At 54.5% G+C, this 24,757-nt stretch overlaps 10 protein-coding genes across 10 annotated transcripts; 6 read left to right on the top strand and 4 right to left on the bottom strand.

Moving 5' to 3' along the window:
* Positions 1–427: 427 nt before the first annotated feature.
* On the bottom strand, positions 428–2,181 carry NCS54_00292600 (Hypothetical protein; the record flags this gene model as incomplete). The annotated part of the gene is made up of 2 exons (XM_053148513.1): positions 428–1,647; positions 1,695–2,181. 2 exons carry the CDS (start codon positions 2,179–2,181, stop codon positions 428–430), a joined length of 1,707 nt encoding a protein of 568 aa, XP_053004488.1.
* Positions 2,182–3,992: 1,811 nt separating this feature from the next.
* NCS54_00292700 (Protein kinase domain-containing protein) lies at positions 3,993–5,420 on the top strand (the record flags this gene model as incomplete). Its single annotated transcript, XM_053148514.1, has 2 exons — positions 3,993–4,838; positions 4,884–5,420. 2 exons carry the CDS (start codon positions 3,993–3,995, stop codon positions 5,418–5,420), a joined length of 1,383 nt encoding a protein of 460 aa, XP_053004489.1.
* A 386-nt stretch (positions 5,421–5,806) lies between these two features.
* Positions 5,807–6,517, top strand: NCS54_00292800 (Hypothetical protein; the record flags this gene model as incomplete). The annotated part of the gene is made up of 1 exon (XM_053148515.1): positions 5,807–6,517. The coding sequence occupies one exon, from the start codon at positions 5,807–5,809 to the stop codon at positions 6,515–6,517; it is 711 nt and encodes a 236-aa protein (XP_053004490.1).
* A 321-nt stretch (positions 6,518–6,838) lies between these two features.
* NCS54_00292900 (Hypothetical protein) lies at positions 6,839–8,804 on the bottom strand (the record flags this gene model as incomplete). The annotated part of the gene is made up of 3 exons (XM_053148516.1): positions 6,839–7,198; positions 7,252–7,698; positions 7,749–8,804. 3 exons carry the CDS (start codon positions 8,802–8,804, stop codon positions 6,839–6,841), a joined length of 1,863 nt encoding a protein of 620 aa, XP_053004491.1.
* Positions 8,805–9,710: 906 nt separating this feature from the next.
* Positions 9,711–10,976, top strand: NCS54_00293000 (Lactoylglutathione lyase; the record flags this gene model as incomplete). Its single annotated transcript, XM_053148517.1, has 5 exons — positions 9,711–9,862; positions 9,911–9,939; positions 9,996–10,432; positions 10,475–10,757; positions 10,801–10,976. 5 exons carry the CDS (start codon positions 9,711–9,713, stop codon positions 10,974–10,976), a joined length of 1,077 nt encoding a protein of 358 aa, XP_053004492.1.
* Positions 10,977–11,702: 726 nt separating this feature from the next.
* On the top strand, positions 11,703–13,409 carry NCS54_00293100 (D-3-phosphoglycerate dehydrogenase; the record flags this gene model as incomplete). The annotated part of the gene is made up of 1 exon (XM_053148518.1): positions 11,703–13,409. The coding sequence occupies one exon, from the start codon at positions 11,703–11,705 to the stop codon at positions 13,407–13,409; it is 1,707 nt and encodes a 568-aa protein (XP_053004493.1).
* A 749-nt stretch (positions 13,410–14,158) lies between these two features.
* On the top strand, positions 14,159–16,015 carry NCS54_00293200 (Hypothetical protein; the record flags this gene model as incomplete). The annotated part of the gene is made up of 4 exons (XM_053148519.1): positions 14,159–14,374; positions 14,413–14,644; positions 14,689–15,358; positions 15,406–16,015. The coding sequence occupies 4 exons, from the start codon at positions 14,159–14,161 to the stop codon at positions 16,013–16,015; spliced, it is 1,728 nt and encodes a 575-aa protein (XP_053004494.1).
* A 141-nt stretch (positions 16,016–16,156) lies between these two features.
* On the bottom strand, positions 16,157–17,366 carry NCS54_00293300 (Hypothetical protein; the record flags this gene model as incomplete). Its single annotated transcript, XM_053148520.1, has 3 exons — positions 16,157–16,992; positions 17,037–17,145; positions 17,190–17,366. 3 exons carry the CDS (start codon positions 17,364–17,366, stop codon positions 16,157–16,159), a joined length of 1,122 nt encoding a protein of 373 aa, XP_053004495.1.
* Positions 17,367–18,781: 1,415 nt separating this feature from the next.
* NCS54_00293400 (Drf-GBD domain-containing protein) lies at positions 18,782–21,223 on the top strand (the record flags this gene model as incomplete). The annotated part of the gene is made up of 2 exons (XM_053148521.1): positions 18,782–20,253; positions 20,302–21,223. The coding sequence occupies 2 exons, from the start codon at positions 18,782–18,784 to the stop codon at positions 21,221–21,223; spliced, it is 2,394 nt and encodes a 797-aa protein (XP_053004496.1).
* A 201-nt stretch (positions 21,224–21,424) lies between these two features.
* NCS54_00293500 (Hypothetical protein) lies at positions 21,425–22,153 on the bottom strand (the record flags this gene model as incomplete). Its single annotated transcript, XM_053148522.1, has 2 exons — positions 21,425–21,700; positions 21,746–22,153. 2 exons carry the CDS (start codon positions 22,151–22,153, stop codon positions 21,425–21,427), a joined length of 684 nt encoding a protein of 227 aa, XP_053004497.1.
* Positions 22,154–24,757: the final 2,604 nt, after the last annotated feature.

Below are 24,757 nucleotides of genomic sequence, written 5' to 3' on the forward strand. Positions count from 1 at the left end.
GTGGGTGACGGACGAATATATTCAATTGCTGCTTTCTAATAAATTCCATGATGCAATTGTCAGCGGTCAAGCTTTGCGCCATTGTCACCGTTGAATACCTGACAAATCACCATTGATTCCTCAACAAGGGCGTGATTGACTGCGGTTCCGCGTGACATCAGCATGAACAAGCTGCCATCGACGAATTGGGTGTTAACGGGGCGCGGTCAGCCCGACAGCCAACTTCTCTACAGTATCTGCCAGACTACCACCGCAATAAGATTACATTCTTACCTAAAGAAGATCAGATAGTATAGAAACAATTTAATAATTTGTAAAACATGTCTTTTATTATTTTGTAATTTGATCTCATCGTACACTTATAACCAAACCACCACTCCCGCTCCAGTCGTAAATCATTAGTATCACCGCCGTTCAAATCATCCCTTTACCAATCACGTCCTCGTTGTGATTCAACATCATAGTTGGGAGAAGGTCTGGGAGAAGGTCTAGGACCAGGTCCTGCTGTAGAAGCGCGTGGCATCGGACTGGTCAGGTTTCTTTGGGGTGCCCGGAAAGGCATTGGTCCTGTCATACTCCGAACCGGAGGGTTGATAGGTTGCTGTGGCCCGCCCCAGGTTGAGTTGACGGAAGGCGTGGAGCTCGTCCGCATGTCAGGGTTATAAGCCTGGTATTCTCGGGGAGGGCTTGGTGTTGGGGCGGGCGCAAAAGACCCCATGCCCATGGGCTGCGCATAGCTGTCTGTTGGTCGAGCACTGGCTGCGCGGGCGGGAGGAGGGAAGGGTGGCATGGTGTCGTGGGCTGGGCTCTCGGTGAAGCGACCTGGAGCAGAGAAAAATGAGGGGTTCGAGTCTGCCATATGATTTGCTGGCTGACCATAGTTTGCTTGTGAGGAAATCGTAGATCGTGACTGGGAGTAGTTGTAGTTCAAAGGCGGTACCTCAGGAACAGGGGATGCAATCCTCCCGTAGCCTGACTTGGAAGTTGAATGAGATGCATAGCTCGCAACCGACATGTTGGTGGCTTTTCTCGACAGAACATTCCGCTTTGCGTCCACTGGGCTACCTTCCCTTCCTCCGGGAGTTCCTGGTCGTGATGTATAAGGTGGAAGTGTTGCCATGGTGTCGTTGCGGTGCAGCATTGGCATGGGCTCCGTCTTGCTGACAGGACCGATATTTGGCAGAGTCGGTAGGGTGGCAGTTCGTTCCACGCGAGGCTTCTCGCCATTCTTCTTCGCAGCCTTGAACTCGGCTCTGAGTCGGTTGGCCTCCTCTCTGGCCAAGGCTTTGTTGACCGTCTGGGTGACAATCTTCATCAGTGCTTTGGTGACTTTGCGCTCACAGTATCCAGAAAGTCCACCATCGGCGGAAGGGATCCAATGATAGAGGAAGAAGACCCAGAATAGGACGGCAGCCAGGAGAAATAGGGCTGAAAAGACCCAAATCACCAGAGTAAAACACATGCCAGAAAGGATCAAGGCTTGTTGATAGTCCTCCTCGGCGAGAATCTTGATCTTGTCAAAGAAACCCGTAATCGAGTCACCAACGTTGTCTGCGGTCGGTGTCAACTTGGCCTCGTACACTGACTTGAGTGTAAAGGCATTGAGAACCTGACGTGGCCCAGAGCAGATAATGACACGAACCCAAGCTGCGAAAGTCAGTAGGCTATTACCAGTGCCGAGAAAGATGGCTTACACTGGAAGCTGAAATAGGTAAAGAGGGCAATGTACTGCGCACCCTCCTTACTCTTGGTGAGCTCGGCGAAAACTAAAAACCTCTTCCATCCTTGAGAGCCAAGCCGAATCGATTCCCATCTAACAGCGAGGCTGTCCAGGTAACATTCTGCAACATTGCCTCGCCTGATGACTCGAATAGCTCGGAAGCCCTCATAAGCCAAGTTGATAAAAGAAAGAATGATGCAAATGGAGAAAATCCATTTTGAAACGTCAAAAGAAATTGCTGGGTCAATCTTGGAAGACCAGCGATCAAAAGCAAGCAGATTGACAGCGGTAAAACTGTCAACGACATAAACAGCAACCGACACAATGAGCATCAGCCAGAGGTAAATGTAAGCAAAAACGGTGCCACATCCCCTGCTCTTAAAGTCGCGAAGGTTGATGTACTCCCATCTCTGGTCCGCAACCTCCTCAATCTGCTTCTTGCGATGACTGAGACATCCCATGATGAACGAACGGCCAGCCGAGGAAATCGATGAAAGCAAAGTCGGTTGAAAGTGATGGATGTCGTAGTCCTCGCCCGCGAAGTCGACTATGCGCTATCCAGAGCAGCTCGGTAAAAGAAGAGTAAGAGAAAGCGATCGTAGATGTGCTGCAACCGGTGCGCGAATGATCAAGGCCTAGTGTAATGGCGGACACATGTCGAGTGCGATGTAATAACGATGTCGTAAATTCTCGAAATCAGGAAATATCCAAGACGGTGTAGAAGCGTTTGGGTATCGAACGAGCGAGAGGCGGTGCTCTCCAACAATAGCTGAGCAGCTATAATCCGTAGTTGAATAGCAGGGTCTAGGTATTGTCGAGATGCAGATGCGGATGCAGGTGAATGGAATGAATGAGTGACGAATACGACGAAAACGGTCCAGAACAAAGAAAATGGAAAACACCGTGGCAATAGATGGCTGGAAGATGAATGAATGAGAAAAGTCTGGAACCGGAAGCGGATGGGAGGTTTCAAATGAAAGGGGACGCGACCGAGGAAGTCGCACACGGCGCAGTTGCCATGCTCGAACCCGTCCCGACATGACCTCAAACCTCAAACACTCCCGGGAAGGAGGGGTCGATCAATGTGGGAGGAGCGACCAGGCGTGGCGCCATGGCCTGCAGGTACCAGCCGCCCAGCCTTGATGGGGCTTAGCGCTCGGGGCAGAGAGGCCAAAACTCCAAAAGAGGAGGAACGTTTGAAAGAAATCATGTCCAGGGAATCATTCAAGTCGTTGATTGGTCTCGAGACATGCGCCGGGATGACGGTCGCTGTCAGCGGAAGATGTAAGTACTGTACAGGCGTTGAGATTCTGTACTCTAGGCGACATGGGCTGGGACTGGTACAGAGCGCCAGCAGCCAACCATTTCTTTTGAGTGGCTGATTTCTTTGTTCTAGTTCCTCCAACCGCCAGAAGGAATCCAAGATGCGCGAGAAGGCATGCCATCCAATCCCGACGCGCCAAGCGACTCACGGATAACCGCCAGCTTGTCGCTCATCTCGACGGCGGTAAAGATGATAAACATCCATCGCGGTACTGTACGACTCGACAACTCGGCTCTCTCGTCCTTGCGATCATTGGCGACGGACGCGGTTTCAGCATAGTTGCATCACGACGAATCCCACAAATCTCTGTCTTTGGACGGATGAAACGTGCTAATTTTCGGGCTGCCTCCCCACGCCAATCCATACCACAAGCACGAGGCATGGCCGCACGAACAATTGCCGTCTTGGTCGCCGGAGCCTGGATCCGTCAGCGTGTAAATCACTATTTCGGCATTTGCCTTCAGGAATAGAAGCTCCCTCGTCAAGGCGTTCCCGACGATCAGCTCCTGTCGCACATCTTTCTTGATCATCACGGACAGTAACAGTCCGTTTGCTCCGAAGCACTAGCCGTGTTTGAAGTCTGAAGGATTTCGGTCCGCGGCGATGATCATGACGCCGGACGACAGCCCACACCTGTTTGTTTGAAACAATCTATGCCGTCGCACATGCGCAAATTAACTTGACGAGACAGCTTGGACAGCCAGCTTGAGCATGACATGGTCCAACAAGCTAGTCTAGCCAAGAGGTGATTGACATGGGACCTCTTTGTTCAAACAACGCCACATTGGCAGCAGACAAAGACTGAGAGGCGCAGACACACTTGGACATTTGTGGCTGCAATGTTCTTTGTTCTACTCCAAGAGATGACAGTGTCAGCTGTCGTGGCCATAATGGCAGATAAAACGATGGCTCTTGCATGTTCAGTGCATCATCATCAACTTATTCATCATGGATCACCAACACGAGCCCCCCCTCGGTGGATTTCATTCGGGTTTTGAACACCCAGCGGATTCATCCAAGGAGCCCGTTTTTGAGCTTGTCAAGGAGATCGGCACGAACCTCTGGATCGCCGCCAGACGAGGAGATACCCGTGGAGAGCAGTTCCTTGCGAGTCCCAGTCCATTCGCAATCCAGCCAAGCGAGGGCTTCGACCAAGCTCACCAGGAGGCCAAGGCTTTACACAAGTTGCTGTCTAAGCACAACCAGGCCTACACTATCCGCCAGCTTCTCAACCACGAGAATCTAGTTTCGATCGTCGGCTCCCTCGAGCATCAGGCCTTTACCAAGACCCAGGAACGAGACGAACAAAGCAGCACTCAGCTTCTTGTCTGGGACTTTTGTGATGCGGCCAATCTGACTGCCGTGTTTCAGCAGTATCCTACTGATGATTCGTCTTACTATCTTCCAGAACCCCTCTGTTGGCACGTCCTTCGATCGTTGACTCGAGCTGTGGCATATCTTCACGACGGCAAGCGACTCTACTTTGACGCCAACCTCTCACCGGATGAAATGAGAGAGTGGGTGTCTGTCGACACGGATTGGTTCCCTATTCTCCATCGCCGCATCGAGCCAGACAACATTTACTTCCAGCACCCTCATGGCACTGAACAATATGGTCAGTGTAAGCTAGGGAACTTTAGCAATGTGGCCGTGACATGCCATACTGTCAGCGATGAAGATCTCTCGTATGAAGATCAGCTCGCCCGTGGGATGGCATTAGCTACGCGGGAGGGAACTGTGCCACTGAACCACGCGCGAGGCTTGTTCAAGATGGACCCGGCGTTGATCTCGGAGGTAAATACCCCGTTCTTGAATTCGATATCAACTCACACTTTATAGGGAATTCGCGGCTACACCCTTGGTGATGAGATGTGGTCCATCGGCTCCGTCGTCTTTACCATGATGACCGGCTTAGAGGTCAACTACTACTGCAACATGTGCGGCTGCTCACACGTCTTCTTTTGTAAACGAGATGGGTGTCTTGAGCATGATGCCGCGGATAATGGTTGCAGGTGCCTCTTTGGAGGCTGTAAGCACCTGAGCAATGATGGATGCCGTGAAGAAATCACTCGGTGGACTCGTTGCGGGCATAACTGTCAGAAACCCAAGATCAACGTCCACACTTACATGGCGCGAGCACGATACACCAAGATACTGCGCACTCTCGTCAAGGAGCTGCTTCTGTACGATCCTCAACTTGGTCGCAATCCATGGGTCAGAGCGGTTGAGTTCGCCCAGGTGGTGGAGGAGGCGTATCAGGGGTGGAAGAGGGACACGGAGGAAGGAAGGGACTATGTTGATCTCGACGACGACATGGCTGCGAGATTCAGACGTGCTAAGAATGAAGCCGAGTCTTTTATGGACGAGGATAACTAGACTCAGCCGTAACTCAGTCGTTTCCTACATGCCAATTCATTGACATCTACATCTGTGCCGCTTCATCATGAACCATCTACGACCAATGATCTTACACGACGCTTCCCGACCACGGCGACCAATAACGTTGCCCGGTCACTGTAAGCATTACGGAATAGTCCCCGCTATTCCCTGATTGTGCCTGCCGCTCCAGCGTCGGGCCCCGCCATCGGCTTAAGCTGGAATCCGCTTCCCCATTCCTATCCATCGTCAAAGCTTCACCTCAGTTATCATCCGCATCTGCCCATCTCGCCGATACGCCGTGCCGCGCCGCCAACCGATATAGCCTCCCGAGTCGCGTACCTCGCCATCTTCAAATCCCCGTGCCATCAACTCCACGCTCAGCCATGTCCATCTCGCATCCCACGCCTCCTCTCCTCCTCACAAAGCGCCTCACGGCCTTTCTTCACGCCAACCAGACGGCTCAGCTGCCCACGCTGCTCCTCACGTCTCCCCACGGAAAGCTCCTCGCCCACGCGAGCCACCAGCCTGTCTCGGTCCTCCGAACCCACGCCACCGTCGCCGCCTCCCTCCTCGCCATTCACTCCACCTCGGCGCCCGCCCTCGCGTCCGCCCTGCCCGGCTCCCGCACCCCCGATCCCATCGGCAGCTCCCCGCCCGACGAGGACGACGAAGACGATACCGACCGGCTCTCGCAGAGCCAGCAGCTAGAGTCGCACCCTTCAGCCAGGGGGAGGGGCATCAAGCCTGCCACAGTCACTGTTCAGCTAACGAGCGGCACTGTTGTTATCCGCCGGTTGAAGTGTGGCCTTCTCTTTGTCTGCGTCGGGCCCGCTAGCCCGGACGTGGCAGAGCACGCAGTGCCGCATATCGATCACGTTCAAGTCCCCGCAGGCGAGGCATCACATGTGGGAAGCCCAGACGGAGCCGACAGCATCCTCAGCACAGGCGCGCAGACGACGGCCAGCCTCGAGAGCACTATCGGCACAGCAGCCGTGGTGGCTGCCCTCCGCCGCCATGCTGCCGAGCTTGCGCGGTGGCTCGATGATAAGCTTGGAACGCTCACCGTACCAGAAGAAGGCGTTGGCGTTGAGTGATGTTCTGGGAGCGATACAGCATAGACGGCGTTTGGGTTTCATCGAGGGATATGCGGGTGCCAGTCTATGGCTTTGGCGTTGGGATGGCATTGTAGATACCAGGTCGATATCTATCTATCACGAGGCATTTCTTGACTCTGGCTCTCTGCTCAATCTGAGGGTATTAATAAAGGAAAGCCACCTGAAAAGGCTGATTCTATCTGCATCGAGTTCCCGGATGCCGTCCAAAACGCCAAGACCCATAACGCCTCGGTATGCTTTTAATATACGCTGACAAGACAAAAACAAGGCTGCAAACAAACATCGGCTTGGGGCACCAGATTACTCAATGCTCATACGCATGATGCCATCGTTGGTGTCAATCATCCCCTGGAATCCAACACGGCCTTTGCTGTTGAGCCTCCCTGCAGAGCTGCCGCCGGAAAGATTGCCTGGTGTACTGCCAGACTCGCTCGGGGCACTGCTACCGCCCTTGTCCCCGCCATTGCTACCAGGTCGAGATCCCCATGACATACCGTCGCGTTGAAGGGGACTCTGCATTATGGGAGAGTTATGGACACTCATGCCAGGACTGACGGCACGCCGCTTGAAGCTGACGGGGTCAAAGTCGTCGTCACGTCGACGCTTGCTGTTGATGCGGCGGGTGATCTCTGCAGCGCTGGGAGGCTGGGGACCGGTTACCTGCGAAGTGTGAGTGGTCAGGATCTTGATTTGGGGTTGGGCAGGGGACTTACGGCTGCTCCACCAACTGACGGTGAATCCATCGCCACGTCTTCGCTGATTCCCGAGGAGGAACCTCGGGGAAGGAATGCAGCGGGAGGCGGTGTGGTCCTGGCACCGCCAGTACTGCTAGACTCTGAAAAGGTGTCCCAGAAGGTCTTGCCCTTGGAGTTTTTGATGGCGTGCTGCTTGAAGCTGCCCGAGAGGCCCATCACCACATCTCCCATGATGTCATCTTCGGTGACATCATTGAGGCCTTCGTGCTGTGTTAGGTTTGGCGACGAAGGGGCAGTCGTGGTTTGTGTTGATTCTGCGAGCGGCGGTGGGATTCTGGGCTCAAGGTCCATGTCACTCTCACGGACCTGCTTGACAACCTCGGCTTCTCGACGAAATTCGGCTTCGGCGGGAGTGCTCTCTTCCATGAGAGCTGCCCGGATACGGGCAAACCCTTTTGTCTTGGGCTATACGATGTTAGTGAATGCAGTAGTAAATCAATCAATGCGCCACTCACAAAGAGGTTCCCTCTCCTCGTCACCACCCGCCGAATAACACTGCGCTGACCTTCAAGTCCGTCATCACCCATGGCTCGTGCCTCATCCGAGTCGGCACCAGAGATGTGCAGTTGATTGGCCTGCCAGCTGATGCTCTCGCGTCTAGCCCGTGCGGAGTTGCTGGGTGGTGACTTGGACAGAGATGCACCGCTGAACCCGAGGCCAAGAGGCCCCCGGCCCTTCTTCTTGGGCTGCTTGCGGGGCCGCTGTCGCTGTTGAAAACTCATGAGGCTGCTCATTGCGGGGGATCCAAAGGTTCCACCAGACCCTTGAGCCCCCAGGATCGGGCCAATCTTGTTGACCTGAGGAGTCGTCACGTAGGTCTCATCCATGTCCTCGTCCATCAGGTCATCATCGTCCGAGCTGCTGGACGAATCGGAGCCCACGGCCTGGGTGCTCCCAAGAGAACTGCTAACATGCATCTTTTCGTTGCCCATGACGGACCAAAGAGATGTCGATGTCTGCTCAGGTCCTGCATAATGGCTTCTTCGGGTGGGAATGTTCATCGCCCGGCCACCAGCAGTGGGCGATGAGTCGGGCGATGACTGCTCGGCGAGGGTCGAGTGATGCAGGCTCGTGGCGGCGCGCGAGAAATCGAGGCCTCGGGAGCGACGGGGGAGGATGTTTGTAGGAGAGGCGTAGATCTGGGAGTGGTCGAGCTTGGGGGAGAGAGGAGCGGGTTTGACATAGGGGTTCGCTGGGGGTGGAGTGAATTCTCGAGGTGGCATATGTATCGAAAAGCCACGGTTCGACAGCGCAGGACGGCGAGGCGTCACTGGCTGGGGAGTCGGGATGCTGGTGTCGTCTTTCGAGGTTCGGCGAGACGCTTCGATGTGTGGTGAGGGCGACAAACGGGAGGGAGTTCCTCCTCCATCCGACATGGATCTTGTCTTTGTCAAGGGCGACCGACCGTGGGTCCGGGCAATGTCGACAGCCGCCTGCTCGTCAGGGGCCTTGACGTCCTCCATGATGGCCGATTCATCATACTCGCCGGTAGGGTTTTGAGGTCGCTGCATGGTGGTGGCCTTGCGATGGGTGATAATAATGTTGAGCCACCCTGATCGCGGCGTTGATCAAGGCGCGATGGACAAGAGGAATGGCGAGGAGATCATGGCATCACATGCTATGTCGCGGAGGAGAGCTGCTGGGAAGCTGGTGATGCAGGTGAGAGAACGGGCGAACGATGGATGCGACAGGTGGGCGGTTAGCAGCAGAGTAAATAGAGATGAGATCCTGGCACGATGCTCTTTTAGGCTTGGGCTAAGTCCCGTCGAGTCCCACAAGCTGAGGCCCCGCAGTCCAGTGGCATTCGGCGTTGGTCTTGGGGGCACTCGAAGACGTTTATTTGTTCTGTTTATAGCAGATTGTTCGGCGATGAGGCTGGATAACCTTTATTGACCTTGTCCAGACTTTCGGTGCCTTTTGTTGGTACAGGGGTTACGAGGGCCTGTCATGTAGAAACGTGGGCGCTAACAGTGGAGAAGTCATGATGCCACGGTCAGGTTCACGCGAAGACGACGTGTGCTGTTAGGGAACGGGTATGCGCAGTCATCGGATAACGCATGCGATATCCAATGGATAGACTAGGTTCAGTAACACGAGAGAAGCATCACCGAGGTTGGCGCTTCTCAGCTACCTACCCTACACTCTTTCCTGACACGCTTTGCAGCTGTGTTTCACCAGGTACCTGTCCAGTAGGGATCTATATGACATTTCTAGCTTGAAATTGAAAATATTTGTTCATTCTTTACCTATATATGGTATGTAATTGGTGATGGTTGACAACAGCAATAGAGAATTGTTTGACGTCAGTCGCTTCCTCATCGTGGAACTGCAAAGTGGGGTCAGTGAGGGGCTCAACACCAGCTTCAGCTTCGTCCTGCTCAATTTATCCAACTCGCAACTCTCACGAACCTGACTCAATGAGCCTTGCAAGAGCTGCGCAGCGAATCAGGGCAATCCAGAACTCTCTAACTCGACCAGCTATCCCTCGCGCCTCTGCCCCTGGACACTCCAGATCAGCCACCATGGCGGCCACCACTGATACCAAGAACTACAAGTTCAACCACTCGATGTAAGCGTAGATGGCTCCGCAGCCAGATCTGCAGGCTGATGAGACAAGGATTCGAGTCAAGGACCCCAAGGAGTCCGGTATGTCAGGTACCTACCCTGATGGCTGGGGCCCGCTGACTAGAGCTACCGTCTAGTCAAGTTTTACGAGTTCCTAGGCCTCAGCGTCGTGAAACGACTTCAGTTCCCCGAGGCCAAGTTCGATCTGTACTTCTTGGGCTACGACTCTCCCAATGCTGTGTCTCATGGGAACAGCGCTTTTGACAGGGAGGGCCTCATTGAGCTGACTCACAACTACGGCACTGAGAATGACCCCGAGTACAAGATCAACAACGGCAACAAGGAGCCTCATCGCGGATTCGGCCACACCTGTATCGCCGTTGATAACATCCAGGCTGCTTGCCAGCGCATCGAGGATGCCGGCTACAAGTTCCAGAAGAAGCTTTCCGATGGCAGAATGAGAAACATTGCCTTTGTTCTTGACCCCGATGGCTACTGGGTTGAGATTATTGCCCGAAACGACTACAAAGAGACTGAGGACGTCAAGGAGACGGATGTTTCCACATATACCATGGTACGACCCAGTTCCCCAGGTTGATATTCGCTAACAGTATAGAACCACACAATGATCCGCGTCAAGGATGCCAAGAAGTCTCTCGAGTACTACAAGGATGTTCTCGGCATGTCTCTTTTCAGAACCCTTGAGAACCCTGACGCCGGCTTCAACCTCTACTTCCTGGGCTACCCTGGGGACCAGCCTTTCGCTGAGGGCGAGAACCAAAGCGACATTGCCCGTCGCGAGGGTCTCCTCGAGCTGACCTGGAACTATGGAACCGAGAATGACGAGAACTTTAGCTATCACGACGGCAACAAGGAGCCCCAGGGCTTTGGCCACATCTGTAAGTGCGACGTACTCTTGCCAGTACCCAGCTGACATTCTAGGCATCTCGGTCGACAACCTGGAAGCTGCCTGCCAGCGATTCGAGGATCTCAACGTCAACTGGAAGAAGAGACTGACAGACGGACGGATGAAGAATGTAGCCTTTTTGCTGGACCCCGATGGCTACTGGATTGAGATTGTGCAGAACGAGAGGTTTTCTGGCCAGGACAACTTTTAGCCAGAGCCAAGCAGGACAACAAAGCAAAGCAAATACAAGCAAATGGCGTATCTGAAAAGCAGGATAATCCCTTCTCGTAAGAGCCACTCGGAAGACGAGTAGCGACAGATCAAACGTGGCAATCAGCCTCGAATGCAGGCGCAGCGCTTCGCTTCAACTCACTCCCATCGGCAGCTGACGAACCTCGCTGTGAATGACACAAGACTTGCCGATGCGAACCCCACGGCGGCCCGTGGCTTGCAGTAGTTCCATACGGGGGTGGGAAGTGAGGGGTTGCAACCTTCAGGCCCAATGTTCGCGTGCCAGCTCCCAAGCCTCGTTCCCGTTTGCACGACATGGACGTCTCTCGTTGTTCTCCCCCCCGCGCTCTCACCGCGACATTTATCGACTATTGGTCACGTCTCACTGAAACTCGCGTACAGAAATGCCCCCGCGTCGAGAGAATATCCGTGGGCTCGGCGTGGGATTGGTCCTGGAGACGGGACTCTGCATTCCGTCCGTGACTTGTCATTGAAGGAATCGCTCAAGTACTTTGCGAACGGTCAGAGTGGCATGGCCTTTCTGGATTGGTTCAGAAGTAGCGGGTGGCGGTCATCTCTTGAGGACAAAGGCGGAGACGTCATCTCGACTTACTTATACCGGGTCTCGCCCTGAACCTTGATGGCTTCTCGCCTGCTTCGAGAGACTCGTCTGCTCTTACACAGCACGTAGACTATCCAACTCACCATGGCTCCTATTGCTACTATTGATACGCCATCCAATGGCACCTCAAATCGTCCTCGCATTCTTGTCCCTGAAAAGGTTTCCCCTGACGGCCTGGCCCTCTTGACTCCTCACTTTGATGTCGACAACCGAAAAGGCCTATCGCCTGCCGAACTCGTCAGCTTGATCCCCAACTACCATGGCCTCATTGTGCGCTCCGAGACTCAGGTCACGGCTGACGTCTTACAAGCCGGGAGAAAGCTCAGGGTTGTCGCACGAGCTGGCGTCGGCGTTGACAATATCGACGTCCCGGCTGCAACAACTCAAGGCATCATAGTCGTCAACTCCCCCTCAGGCAACATCATTGCTGCGGCAGAGCATACAATTGCACTTCTTCTAGCGACGGCCCGAAACATTGGCCAGGCTGACAGCAGCGTCAAGGCGGGCCGATGGGACCGATCCAAGCTTGTAGGCTCAGAAGCCAGCTCCAAGACTCTCGGAATCATCGGCCTGGGCAAGGTCGGCATGAACGTTGCCCGCATGGCGAAAGGCCTCGGGATGACGGTCGTGGCTGTTGACCCCTACGCGAGTGCCGACATGGCCCGTCAGGCGGGCGTAAAGCTTGTGTCTGGCCTGCAAGAGCTGCTCCCAATCGTCGACTTTCTGACCATCCACACGCCTCTTCTGGCCACCACGCTGGACATGATTGGCGAGGAAGAGCTGAAGAAGATGAAGAAGACAGCCCGCGTGCTCAACGTTGCTCGTGGTGGCGTGTACAATGAAGCGGCATTGATCAAGGGGCTCGACGAGGGATGGATCGCAGGAGCTGGCATCGATGTGTGGTCTACAGAGCCTCTGGCCCCAGACTCGATAGCTGCCCAGCTCAGCAAGCATCCCAAGGTCGTGGCAACGCCTCACCTGGGAGCTTCAACGATTGAGGCCCAAGAGAACGTGTCAATGGATGTCTGCACGCAGGTGCTTGAGATTCTGCGTGGCGGTCTTCCCACCAGTGCCGTCAACGCACCCATCATCATGCCCGAGGAATATCGCAAGCTGCAGCCTTCTGTGAAACTCGTTGAGAAGATGGGCCGCCTGTATACGCAGCACTTTGTGCGACACAAGGGCGGAATGATGGGAGGCCGGCGCTTCGAGCTCATCTACCACGGTGACCTGGCCAGCATGTCCAACACAAAGCCGCTGTTTGCTGCGCTGGTCAAGGGACTGGTGTCATCGTTCAGTGACTCGCACGTCAACATTGTCAATGCGACGCTCATAGCAAAGGAGAAAGGCATTGTCATCAGCGAAACGCACTCTGGTGACTCGCAGTCAACCTACGCCAACCTGGTGACACTGCGGTCCTACCAGACGGGCAGCAGCAGGGAGCAGGTGATTGAGGGCTACGCCAGCGACGAGCGGGTATTCATCTCCAAGCTGGGCCGATTCAACGGCGTCTTCACGGCCGAGGGGACCCTGATCATCCTGCACAACTACGACGAGCCTGGTAAGATCGGAGGCGTCGGAACGGTTCTTGGGATGCACGGGATCAACATCAAGTCGATGCAGGTGGCGAGTCTCGACCCGGAGGCGTCCAAGGGAGCCGAGACTCCGCCGGACCCCAAGGGTGATGAGGCATTGATGATTCTGGGGGTGCTTGGGCCGGTGAGTAACGACGTGTTGGAAGGGTTGAAGAACTCGGAGGGAGTGTTGGATGTGAGCTTGGTGCAGCTGTAGGGGTAAGGGCAGATACAAGTGTAGCCCTGGAAGCTTGGACCATAGATAGATTGGCCAATCAACTTGGCATTGACTTGCTGGTTCGAATTGACGTGAAATAACCCTTGAACTGAACCGAATTGACCCTTGTTTGTGTATTAACTCAAAATTGTAAAATAAACACAGACAAGGGAGACAAGGTCCGCATCGATGATGACTTCATGTTGCCTTTGCGACCCTCCACTCCTGCGCCCCAATCGCCTCGCGTAATTTGCTAGCCGCGAAATTAGGGCGGCGTAGCACTGTTAGCTGCTGTAACCCAGTGGACTGTGCTGAACCGTCGGGCATTTGGACCCTGGGCTAATCGGCGTCTGGCCAATCACAGCCCCCACACCGCTCGCCGGGAGCTCCCTGCTGGCGTCATCGGCAACAGGTCGATGCTCTTATAGCTCGTTCACGTTCGTCCCACTTCTTCCTTCCACTTTCTTCATCACCAATCGCCTTTGGTGCGAAGGTCGTGACGACTACAGGCTTGCTTCGATTCTCATCTTCTCGCCAATCTTTCCGAGCTTTTCTTGACGTATCCTTGACTGTCTCAGACACATTCCAGCCACTATCGGCCTGTCACTTGTCATCCCGAGTACCTCGTGCCTGGGATCGCAGACGATTCAACAACATTATTCTTCAGCCAGTCGTTCAGACGAGAGTGGGATACTCACACGACCTCGCGCATACACCGCAGAGCCTCTCCCCGGAGTAACCGCACAATCATGACGCGACGCGCAGCTCGGTATAGCGCCCTACGGCCCGCCATCATTGGCATGGGCCGAGTCTTTGGCGCCAGCTTGACGGCAGTTTCGGCTCACCCAATTCAAGCTCAAGGCCATCCTCATGAAGAAGAGGGCGCTGACCTCTGGGTTCTCGCCGTTGCCTCGATGGCTCTGGTGCTCCTGGGTGGTGCTTTTGCCGGTCTGACCATTGCGCAAGTTCCCCTCTCCTCTTGGCACCACGCGACGCTGACCAGCATAGCCTGATGGGACAGGACAGCATCTACCTTCAAGTTCTCTCGGGCGACCCTACCGAACCGCAGCATAAGAATGCAAAGCGCGTGCTGAAACTTTTGAATCGCGGAAAGCACTGGGTTCTGGTTACGCTGCTCTTGTCAAACGTCGTCGTAAACGAGTCATTGCCTGTTGTGTTGGACCGAACTCTTGGCGGGGGCGTTGCTGCGGTCGTCGGCAGTACAATCCTAATCGGTATGTCGGTACGACTCTGTCGGTGGCGAAGCTAACAACGGTAGTTATCTTTGGTGAAATCGTCCCCCAGTCCATCTGTGTGCGATACGGACTCCCTATCGGCGGATACATGTCAACGCCCGTCTTGATGCTCATGTACTTGACTGGTCCTATTTCGTGGCCCATCGCCAAGCTCCTTGACTGGATTCTTGGAGAGGACCACGGCACCCTGTACAAGAAGAGCGGCCTCAAGACGCTTGTCACCCTCCACAAGTCCCTTGGAGAGCTCTCGGAGCGACTGAACCAGGATGAGGTCACCATTATCACAGCTGTTTTGGACCTAAAGGATAAGCCCGTTGCTGAAGTCATGACCCCTATGGACGATGTTTACACCCTTTCCGAGGACCACATCCTTGATGAGAAGACAATGGATGATATTTTGTCCTCAGGATACTCGCGCATCCCCATCTATCGCTCTGGAAACCACATGGACTTTGTTGGTATGCTTCTTGTCAAGACTCTCATCACGTATGACCCCGAGGATAAGATCCCTGTTCGCGATGTGCCCCTTGGAGCTATTGTCGAGACAAGACCTGAGACCAGCTGTTTGGATATTATCAACTTTTTCCAGGAGGGCAAATCCCACATGGTTCTTGTTTCGGAATTCCCTGGATCGGATCACGGTGCCCTGGGTGTTGTTACTCTTGAGGATGTTATCGAGGAGCTGATTGGAGAGTAAGTTGATTTGCTCCCCTATTGACCAACCAAAGCTGACCAATTAGGGAAATTGTCGATGAATCCGACGTCTATGTCGATGTCCACAAGGCCATTCGACGCCTGACTCCCGCCCCCCGAGCCCGTCGTATCCAAGCCGGAGCTGCCGCCGTGGCCGCTACCGCTAGTAGGCAGGCACCTGAAGCTGCCATCCTTGTCGATGTCGACGAAAACCATGTGACCCCCAACCTCGAGACCGCGTCTTACCACAGCAACTATGAGGGCGGATTTCACAATGGAGCCAAGACCGCTATCCACATGAAGCGCAGAACTTCGGACGGCGGCATTGAGGGAACCCCGGTTGTTGTCAAGGCCAGTTTGGATGAGATGAGGCAGCAGCTGCGTCTAGGTCCCGCCAACCGAGCCACAAAACCTCTCAGCAACACTCGCGGCAGCGTCTTCAAGATCAAGCAGGGTCTCGGCGCAAATCAGGGGGCTCCCCTCGAAACTTCAACCTCAAATTCAAGTCGTCTGCCCCCGCGAGCGGCTTCACACATTGGGTTCACAAGTACGCAGCGTATCGGAGGGCATGAACGAACGCCGCTATTAGGCAACGACCACGAGGAGGCTGTTGAGGACGATGCCGATCACGGACCTAAAACTAATGGTGCAAAGTAGGAGATATGAGTATGGCATCAGCCAGCAGATGTCTCTGGCAACTGTATGTACATCAGCGTCTCAGGCTAATAGGTAGCTCGAGCGAGGACAGTTAGTGTCCGCAACATTTCGTAATGACATTGCTCTTTTCATTTTGTTGTTCTAATCGTACCAGATGGCATTCATGCCAAAACCAGGTTCAGGCACTCTTACCCTGGCCACGCGAGCAAGAAACTCGTCCTGCCAGCGGTAAATCTCCAGCCAACCTTCCTGGTCATCTGTAATAGCCACCCATTCGTCGGTCCAGGGGCACGGCGCCACGGCGTTGCTATGTCCTCCACTGGTAGGCGTAGGGTTCAAGCAGATCTGGCGCTCAATGGCGCCTGTAGGGGACAGAGCAAAGGCGGCGACATAACCGGTGAGGTCAAAGGAGTTAGCCCGCGATGAGGCAAACAGATATTTCCCTGACGAAGACAGCACGCACACGTCGGCGCGATACTGTGTCCACCGGTCAGGAATACCAGGTGGGATCAGAGGGTACTGTCGATGCGTGTACACAGGGAGACGAGTGGCCGGGTCGATGAGGTATTCACAAATGCGGTTGCCCTTCTCCATCAGCGCATAGAGGTAATTGCCCGTGGGATGCATGGCAACCCAACGGGGGTGGTCTCGGTGATCGGGACACTCGACAGATCCCACTAGATCAAGGGCAGCATCGTTTTCTCGACGGCGATGGACCCAAAGCTTGTTGGCACGGAGATCGGCCGAGTACAGGTACTCCTCCTTTGGATCAAAGACCATGCCGTGAATGCCAGTGTTGGGCTGGTAGGGGTAGTTTTGGACATTTTCCTTGAGAGCCTTGGTGGTTGAGTCTGTCGTGAAGACGGCGCCGTGGCCGGCATGATCATAGAATGGGTTGCAGTAGACGGCGTACGGGGGCTTGTTTGCAGCGAGGAGAAAGATGGCTCTTGTATTTGTCGTCGCGAGAGAGGCATTGGCTGACAAGTTAGTTGAGAATCTCCGTTGTGGGCGCGAGACATACGATCGTGTTGCATGGGATGAGACACTTGGTGGGTGATGGAAGTCGGCGACTCGACGGCAAAGCTGGACCACTTCTTCATGGCTGCGCCATATATGGCTTTCCGATCGTGCTTTGACGGTCAGCTGGTGATCAATTGGTCTTATTTCGACTTACACTGAAAGTCATCCATGAGATGGGCTCGTCACGAGGAATCTCGGTCTTCTTGATGAGGTCAAGTGTGAGAGCTTCATCATCAAAAGCAAAGGTAAAGATGGCACCCGGAGGGGTCCAGGTGCCAACCATGAGATGATGAACAGGCATTTTTGAAGCAAGTCTTGGGATGAACCTCATAGACGAAAAAAATGTCAATTGGTGTTGAAGAAGAATTAAAGTCAAAGACGAGCAAAAGAAGTCATGAGCAGCTGGTGACGATGGAGGGGCAGAAGGCTAAACATTTATCCCGAGAAACCCCACGAGATCCAACGGCGGGAGAGACGCACGATTTAAGCACCCAAGCCTCGGTCTAAAGAGCGGGAATCTTGCATTTAAAAAAGGACGCCCTCGGAGACGCGGTTGGCTGCTGGCGTAGGCAATTGACGTTGAAGTGGTGGGGGTGGTGGTTATGGGGTTGTCATGGTGGAGAAGCCGGGGTTAAGACTTCGGTAGAGGGCGGCGGCAGATGGAGATGGAGATGGTGCATGTTGAAGAGTTGGGAGTCGTGATTGATCTGATGATGGAGATGGTGGAGGTGAATGGAGGAGATTCCTGGATGGGTTCCTGCCTTGAATACCAACCACGTGATGCTATGCTCAACCTCCATCTCTTGCTGTCCATTGCTGTTATCCGACATTGTCTCTGCATCTTCACTTGCATTCTCTTGATAGCCTCCATCTCGACCGAGCCGTACCGATTCTCGCCCCGTTCCCCACAGACACTGCAAGTCGGCATTAGGCTCGGCAGGGAGGATGAGAGGATGAACTATCCCGCCCACCACTGAGTGTAGGAGCACTTGAACACACGACAGCCCTATAATTCACAGACGATGTGCCAGTCCATTGACATGGTGCAGGACAATGTCAATGGCCAGATCAACATCTGATGGAGAACACTAGCATATTGACGTGATTCGGCTATCAGGCGAACAAAGCATTATCAAGAGGGAAATCTATATCATGGAGCATTGAAAGCATTGAAAACGTCGCTGTCTTTGGCTAGAGTGTTGTGGGTAATCAATCTTGTGAGGTAGGATTCTAGATCTATTTGTAGGACCATCCCTATCGTCGATCAACGTTGACCACGACCAAGCAAATTCCTGCCCTTTCAATTCTTCCTGTAACAATTAAACAGACGTCAAACATGCAAGGCCCAAATTTAATCCGCTCAGGATCGTCCACGCCATCGTGCATCGGCGGTGCATCATCCACCCGTCACCGTCACTGCCACTGCACGCACCGATAAGATAGCACCACCGCCCCGTCTCCCGGTCAACCGCCGCGCCCCGATAAACAATCCACACCTGCACCGCAACGGCCTGAACCTATCTATCCGTGACTTGTCAACCACCTGTTACCCCGGTTTTTCCTTTTCTTCTCCCGCAATGGCATAGTCTCATCCGGCATCTTAGTCTGTTTCCTTCTTCACCGTCGGTGAAGTCTCTTGTTTTCGTTCTTATGTTCTTCAGCATCCTCTTTACCCAACGCTTTGTCGTTTGTCCTTGATCAAGCCAGTGCCAGTCTAGCTGTCAATCGGACTGTCTCAAGACGACAATGAATCCCACCGAGGTCAACAGTTTCGAGCCGGGCCGACGCCCAAGGCCCAAGTCATCGATACTCGAATCCTTCATGAACCGTCGCCAGGCCTCCAACGAAGACCGCCCTCCTCTGAGTCCCTTTGAGGGCACCACGCCTCCGATACAGCCCAAGATCATGGCATTTGAGAACTTTTCCAACCCCGGAGCCCTGGCTGAGCTGCAGCGCAATCAGCAGGAGCCCATCCCTCGCTTCCCCAGGCGAGACGATCGAGACGACCGTGGCCGATCACCATCACCGACCAAGAACAGTTTCGGCAACTTTACTGTCATCACGGCAGCTGGCAATGACACCAAGGGAACCAAGTCCCGCGACGTCTCGCCAACCAAACCCAAAAAGACCAAGTCGGGAACCAACTTGGCTGGTTTGCTGAGGCCCAAGACCCTCAAAAACCTAGGCAGGTTCGGATCCGACGAGGACATGAATTCCAAGGACAAGGAGAACAGAACACCCGATGAACCACCAGCGCCCACCCCCATATATGCCCAGTTCACATCAAACCCTCTGAGCCAAGAGCCACGGAGTCAACGTGCAAGTCTCGACGCAACAAGGAAACCGAGCGACCAGGACCTTTACATGAGCAATCGACCTGTGGTCAGAGAGAGACCAAAGTCATTCCACCCCGTGCATACCAAGATGGACTCACCACCGTCGCCAACAAAGGCCCGCTTCCCGAACGAGTCCCGAAAGGGCTCCAAGGACTCGACCGAGTCCAAGAGTAAGAGTAGCCGCGGCAAGGTCCTGAGTGCCTTTACATTCACCCACGGCCGATCCAAGTCCATGTCGACCGTCGCCGAGCCCACCGAGAGGGTGCTCGATCCTAAGGACATCGACAAGCACCTTGAGGCCATGTTGGATCGACGAAACATTCCAGAGAACCAGAGGTACAAGATGCGAAATTTGAGCAACACCATCAAGATGGAGTTTATCCGTCAGGACTGGGCCGAGATGCAGGCTTTGAGGGCTGAAAGGCCCTGCTCTACTGACAGTGTGAACAGCAACGGCTCGGTTGATGCGGGCACGTACGAAGACAAGCCGAAGCGATCACGAGGAAAGAGTTTTACGCTCTCTCGAGGAAAAAAGGACAAGGAACCGAGCTCGCCCGTCAAAAAGTCCAAGGGAGACGGCACGCTTGGGCGCCACTTTAGGAGCAAATCGACCGATAGCGTGATTAGTGAAGCTCCTCCTGGATCAAGCGGATCAGCCAACTCGGGCATCCTCTCCAAGATCAAGCTCCAACAAGGCCCGGGTGACTATGTGGCCTATCTCAGAAAGGTCCAGAAGCCTGAGCTCGTCGAAGTCGGCAAGGTTCACAAGCTTCGACTGTTGCTGCGGAACGAAACCGTCGCCTGGATTGAAGACTTTATCCAGCAGGGCGGCATGAAGGAGATTGTTGGTCTCCTCAACCGTATCATGGAGGTTGAGTGGAGGTGAGTTCTGCCATCGGTCATAGCTGGGATCATGCTGACATGTTGTAGGGAGGAACATGAGGATGCGCTTCTTCACGAGAACCTTCTATGTCTCAAGGCATTGTCGACGACTGCTCGCGCCATGCAGTATCTCGACACGATCCAGGGTGACTTGTTTCCCAAGCTCCTCCACATGCTGTTTGACCCTGAGAAGAAGGGTCCTAGCGAGTTCACCACGCGCAACATCATCACGTCTGTCCTCTTCACATACATCGAGTCTGCAAGCCCGACTGAGCGGGTGACGAGAGCAAAGAATGTCCTCTCACATTTGCGAGACCCAGAACCCAAAGAAGACGAACGTCCGTTGCCGTTTGTCCTCGAGATGAGGCAGGAGAGGCCATACCGCGTATGGTGTAAGGAGGTTGTCTGCGTGACAAAGGAAGTCTTTTGGATATTCCTCCACAACGTCAACGTCGTAGACCTCCCCTCGGAGCGCCCCTCATCGGCAGACTCCAACCCTGGTCCATATACCTACATGCTCCGGCACTTCCCTCAGGAGCGCCCTCCTGTGCCGGCAGCGCCGTACGTGGGCGGAGTGGAATGGGATGCGACCAACTACCTGGCTTGCCATCTCGATCTCATGAATGCGATCCTGGCGTGCACACCTACAGTCGAGGAGCGTAATGCTCTCCGAGCGCAGTTTCGCATTTCCGGATGGGAACGCTGTCTTGGAGGTAGTCTTCGCCTCTGCAAGGAGAAATTCTATGGAAGCGTACACGACGGCCTTCGCACGTGGGTCGCAGCGGCCGCTGAGGATGGCTGGGATTATAAGGATGTACGATATGGGCCGCCACCGGAGTCCCGGGGTTCGCCAAAGAAGGCCGGAGGGGGGCAGAAGAAAAAGGTTGAGCAGGCGCCAAAGATTGAGATGCCCAAGCTCGACTTTGGTCTGGATAAGCCGCCGGCGCCGAAGAAGGACGAGTGGCTGTGATAAGTCTGGAGACCGGAATGTTTCTTCTTTCTTTGTGTATGGTTGTTTGGGACATTGTTGGTAGTCTGGTTGCGTCTGCTTGATGATGGCATGTTAATGAACTGATGACACGGCGTTATCGAGTGTGTATGTCGTCCTTTCACTCGTTATGGTACATATAAGCGTATTGTCCAGCCAGCCACTGTGTCCATGGCTTGGCCATCACAGGTTACTTCGGTGTAGCTTAAAGGCCTCGTAGACTGTCACCCCCCTGAGAACATCCTCCTTGACCTTGTCGTCGGCCGACGTCAGCCTGGGCAGCAATTCGACCACCGCAGACACCTTGTCCTGAGGGATGACGACCACCCCGTTGATTGGATCGCTAAATGCCAGGTCGCCTGGAGACACGAGGGTTCCGTCAATGTCCAGAGGTACCTGGGTGGCCCAGGGCACACTTCCGGCACCGGCTCCGACAGTGGACAATCCACGGGCCCAAATCTGCAAGTCTCAGAGTTTGAAAGTAACCAGGTTCATGGGACTCACAGGCAAGGAGGTGCTCTTGAGTTCCTCGATATCCCTGGCGCGCCCAGCCACGATAATGCCCTTGGCTTGGCACACCTTCATGCGAACTGCCATAATACCACCGCAGACGGCATTCTTCTGACCCTCTGGCTGCTTGAGAACGACAATCGTTCCTGGTTGTGTCAGATCAGCCCAGTGAACACCGCTGGGAATGTTCTTTGGCTCTGGCAGATCTTCTCCTTTGCGAGCGAACAAGACTGTCGAGACTGGAGCGATGGTAACCGAAGCCGGCTTGCTCTCCGGGTGGCTGTAGAGGTCAAGGTCGGCAATGAAGCCGGCACCGGGCACCTTGAGCTTTAGGAGGGCATCTGAGATATCACAAGCAGTGTACTGCTGAAGCTTGGCAATGTTCTCGGCGTGAGAACCCATGTTGACAGGATAAGGACAACAAGTCGGTGAAGAATAGAGGCTCAGGGGCTATCTGTCGTCGTGTGAAGCTGCGATAATCGCAGGAGGATCAGTTGTGATGGAGCTGGGAGCTCCGTGACTCCGGAGCCTCCATCAACCCGGAGGTCCAATCATGTTCGGTACCAGCACATGTCGATGCGAGACCTTGTCAGGATGGTGGGGAGGCAGCGAGGGGCTTGCAGAAGCCAATCATGGAGACGTGGGATTCCGCCTCGCGGACGGAAGCTTGAGCGGAGCTTGTTGCGGCTGCGAGGGAGGCTGCATAACCCTAGTTTAGGAGCTACTGTATGGAGCTCGCAGATGACGTCCCTTGTTGGCTCTTTTCTCCTCTCTGATTCTCTCGACTCAAGCGGGGTCGTAGGACAAGAAGAGAACGCATTGACGGGCTATCAATTCCAGTCCAGGTATCAATCGGTGACGGAGGAGGCTCGGCTGGTGAGAAATGACGTGTCTCTTGAACAAGGGATAGGTGACGGAGGATGGGAACCGTCCTGTCAACGGCCCCAGCCGCAATTGACGTCCTGGGCTCTGCATTGCCGAGTCATGATGAGGCATTGGAACCAGGTTGTTGGTGTTTCAGGGAAAATTCAACTTTTCAACCCCGCCTTAAGTTGTAAGCGATTGACGGTGAATGGTGAGAAGGCAGGTGCGCATGCAGGGCTCAGCAACTCAGGGCAGGTACTTATTAGACCTATCCAAGGCCTTGAGCTGCAATGCATCATGCTCGCTTGTTCCTATAGATTCCGAGATTGGTGATGATTACCAAGTGCTCGATCTATTGTCGTCAAGGATCCTACAAATGTCCCCAGGCGCATGGAACACTCCAGGGTCCGACCTGACGCAGGACGATGCACCTGGCATCACTACGGCCTAGCACGGCGGGTTGAGCTGCTTTATGCACAGGAACAGGATCCGAATCTCATGGTACAGAGGATAGCGCGCCTTTGCTGCCCACATCAGCTGTTGTCTTCTGTTCCCAGACAGTTAGGCCCTTCTAGTCTGTTGCTGGGCGGGGCCGAGGCTGGGATCCATGGCTGGACGAGTTGGTCTGGATGCTGAGCCTTTGTTGAGCGTAGATGCGATGCTGATCAGTTTCTAGTGCATGACACCCCAGACTGAGACGCGACGAACCCAAGCCGCGCCGCACCGTACCGTGCCGTTCTCGGTCAGCCGTTGGTGCTTGTCCGAGAGCTGGGGCAGAGACCATCCCGGTTGTCCCGGTCTTGAGGGTTCAGTCGATTGATGGGTCCTTCTGGATCCAATGCAGCTAGACAATGCATACCATATTGTAGAGACGTATCCGTAGTTGGCGTGGGATGAATTGCCCCTCTTCTGAGGCATCATGATTCGTGGTGTTGAGTCCCATGAGGAGCAGCATCAAAATAAAGCACACATGCTGGTGCCATATCCCGCCAGGACTGAGTCGATATTTATGACTGCTGGTCTTGTGTCGTGAACCCACTTGGTTGGGCTGAGGTTGAGCTGGTGGATGCCGGAGCCTGGGTCTAGCTTTCGCTAAGCCGGCCAAGACCAGTCGGGTGATGGACGAGGTTGACAGGCCACACGCCGGATATGATTCCCGTAAGGGTTTTGATGAGGGAGAGAGAGTGTGAGAGGGAGACACTTTGGGGGAGACGAGGTTGATTGTAACTGTTGCGTTCAGGTCTCCGTTTCACGGACGATGGGCAGTCGCCGGATCTACTAGATACGGGAGGGGAGGGGCTTTGGTCCTGGTCCTGTGAGGGGCATCAGGATCCTCGCTCGGAGGAGTTGATGTCAAGGTTGCAACGAGCTCAGCGTCGGGGCCAGGGTCTGGCATGCCAGGGGTATATGAGAGAATGCTTGTACTGGTATCAGGGCAGAGTGTTGGTGGCTGTGGTGTTTGAAGTTGATGCGTGTATAAAGCCCGATGGTTCTATCCGATTGCTTGCTTGGGCAGCTCACAGCCAGGTCTCTGAACAAGCCGTAGGCATGGATGTATCTCGAGACACAACGGAACTGCGTCGAGCACGTGGTGGACTGTTTCAAGAGGACCCAGGACGCAGATGATGATATTCATTGGTCGACTCTGGCCCCGGAAAGTGACAGTCACCCAACGTGGACCGCGACCGTGGACCTCCTGGCAGATCAGCACCGCGGCTCGGCCCAAAAATCGATCCGCAGCGCCCAACTTTGCATCTCCAACCTTACTCCATCCACTGACTGACACTGATTCCTTCCCTCATCCCTCCCACACATCAGCCGCTCTAGCCAGCCATCCAGCTGGAGACAGAGTACTGTACCGTTCGTTCTAGTCGCCGTACTGCATCTGCCGCGACTCTAGACATCACACCATCGCCGCCTGTCTTGTCTCGCCCGCCGCCTGCCCACAAATCGAAATCGCCCGCCAACTCGATCAAATCGCCGCCTCCCCCACCTGGTTACGGCATCGCTTCCAGCCACCAGCCACCTGGGAGTTTACTCCTGCTGCCTTGGTCCTTGGTCCTTGGTCGCAGGCCTCCCTCCTGTCTCTCTCCAGCTGTCTCTGCCGTCCACCCATCTTTCCCTTGGTCTACCCAAACTTGG

The sequence above is a fragment of the Fusarium falciforme genome, chromosome 2 (assembly GCF_026873545.1).
Source record: "Fusarium falciforme chromosome 2, complete sequence".
NCBI classification, from domain to species: domain Eukaryota; kingdom Fungi; phylum Ascomycota; class Sordariomycetes; order Hypocreales; family Nectriaceae; genus Fusarium; species Fusarium falciforme.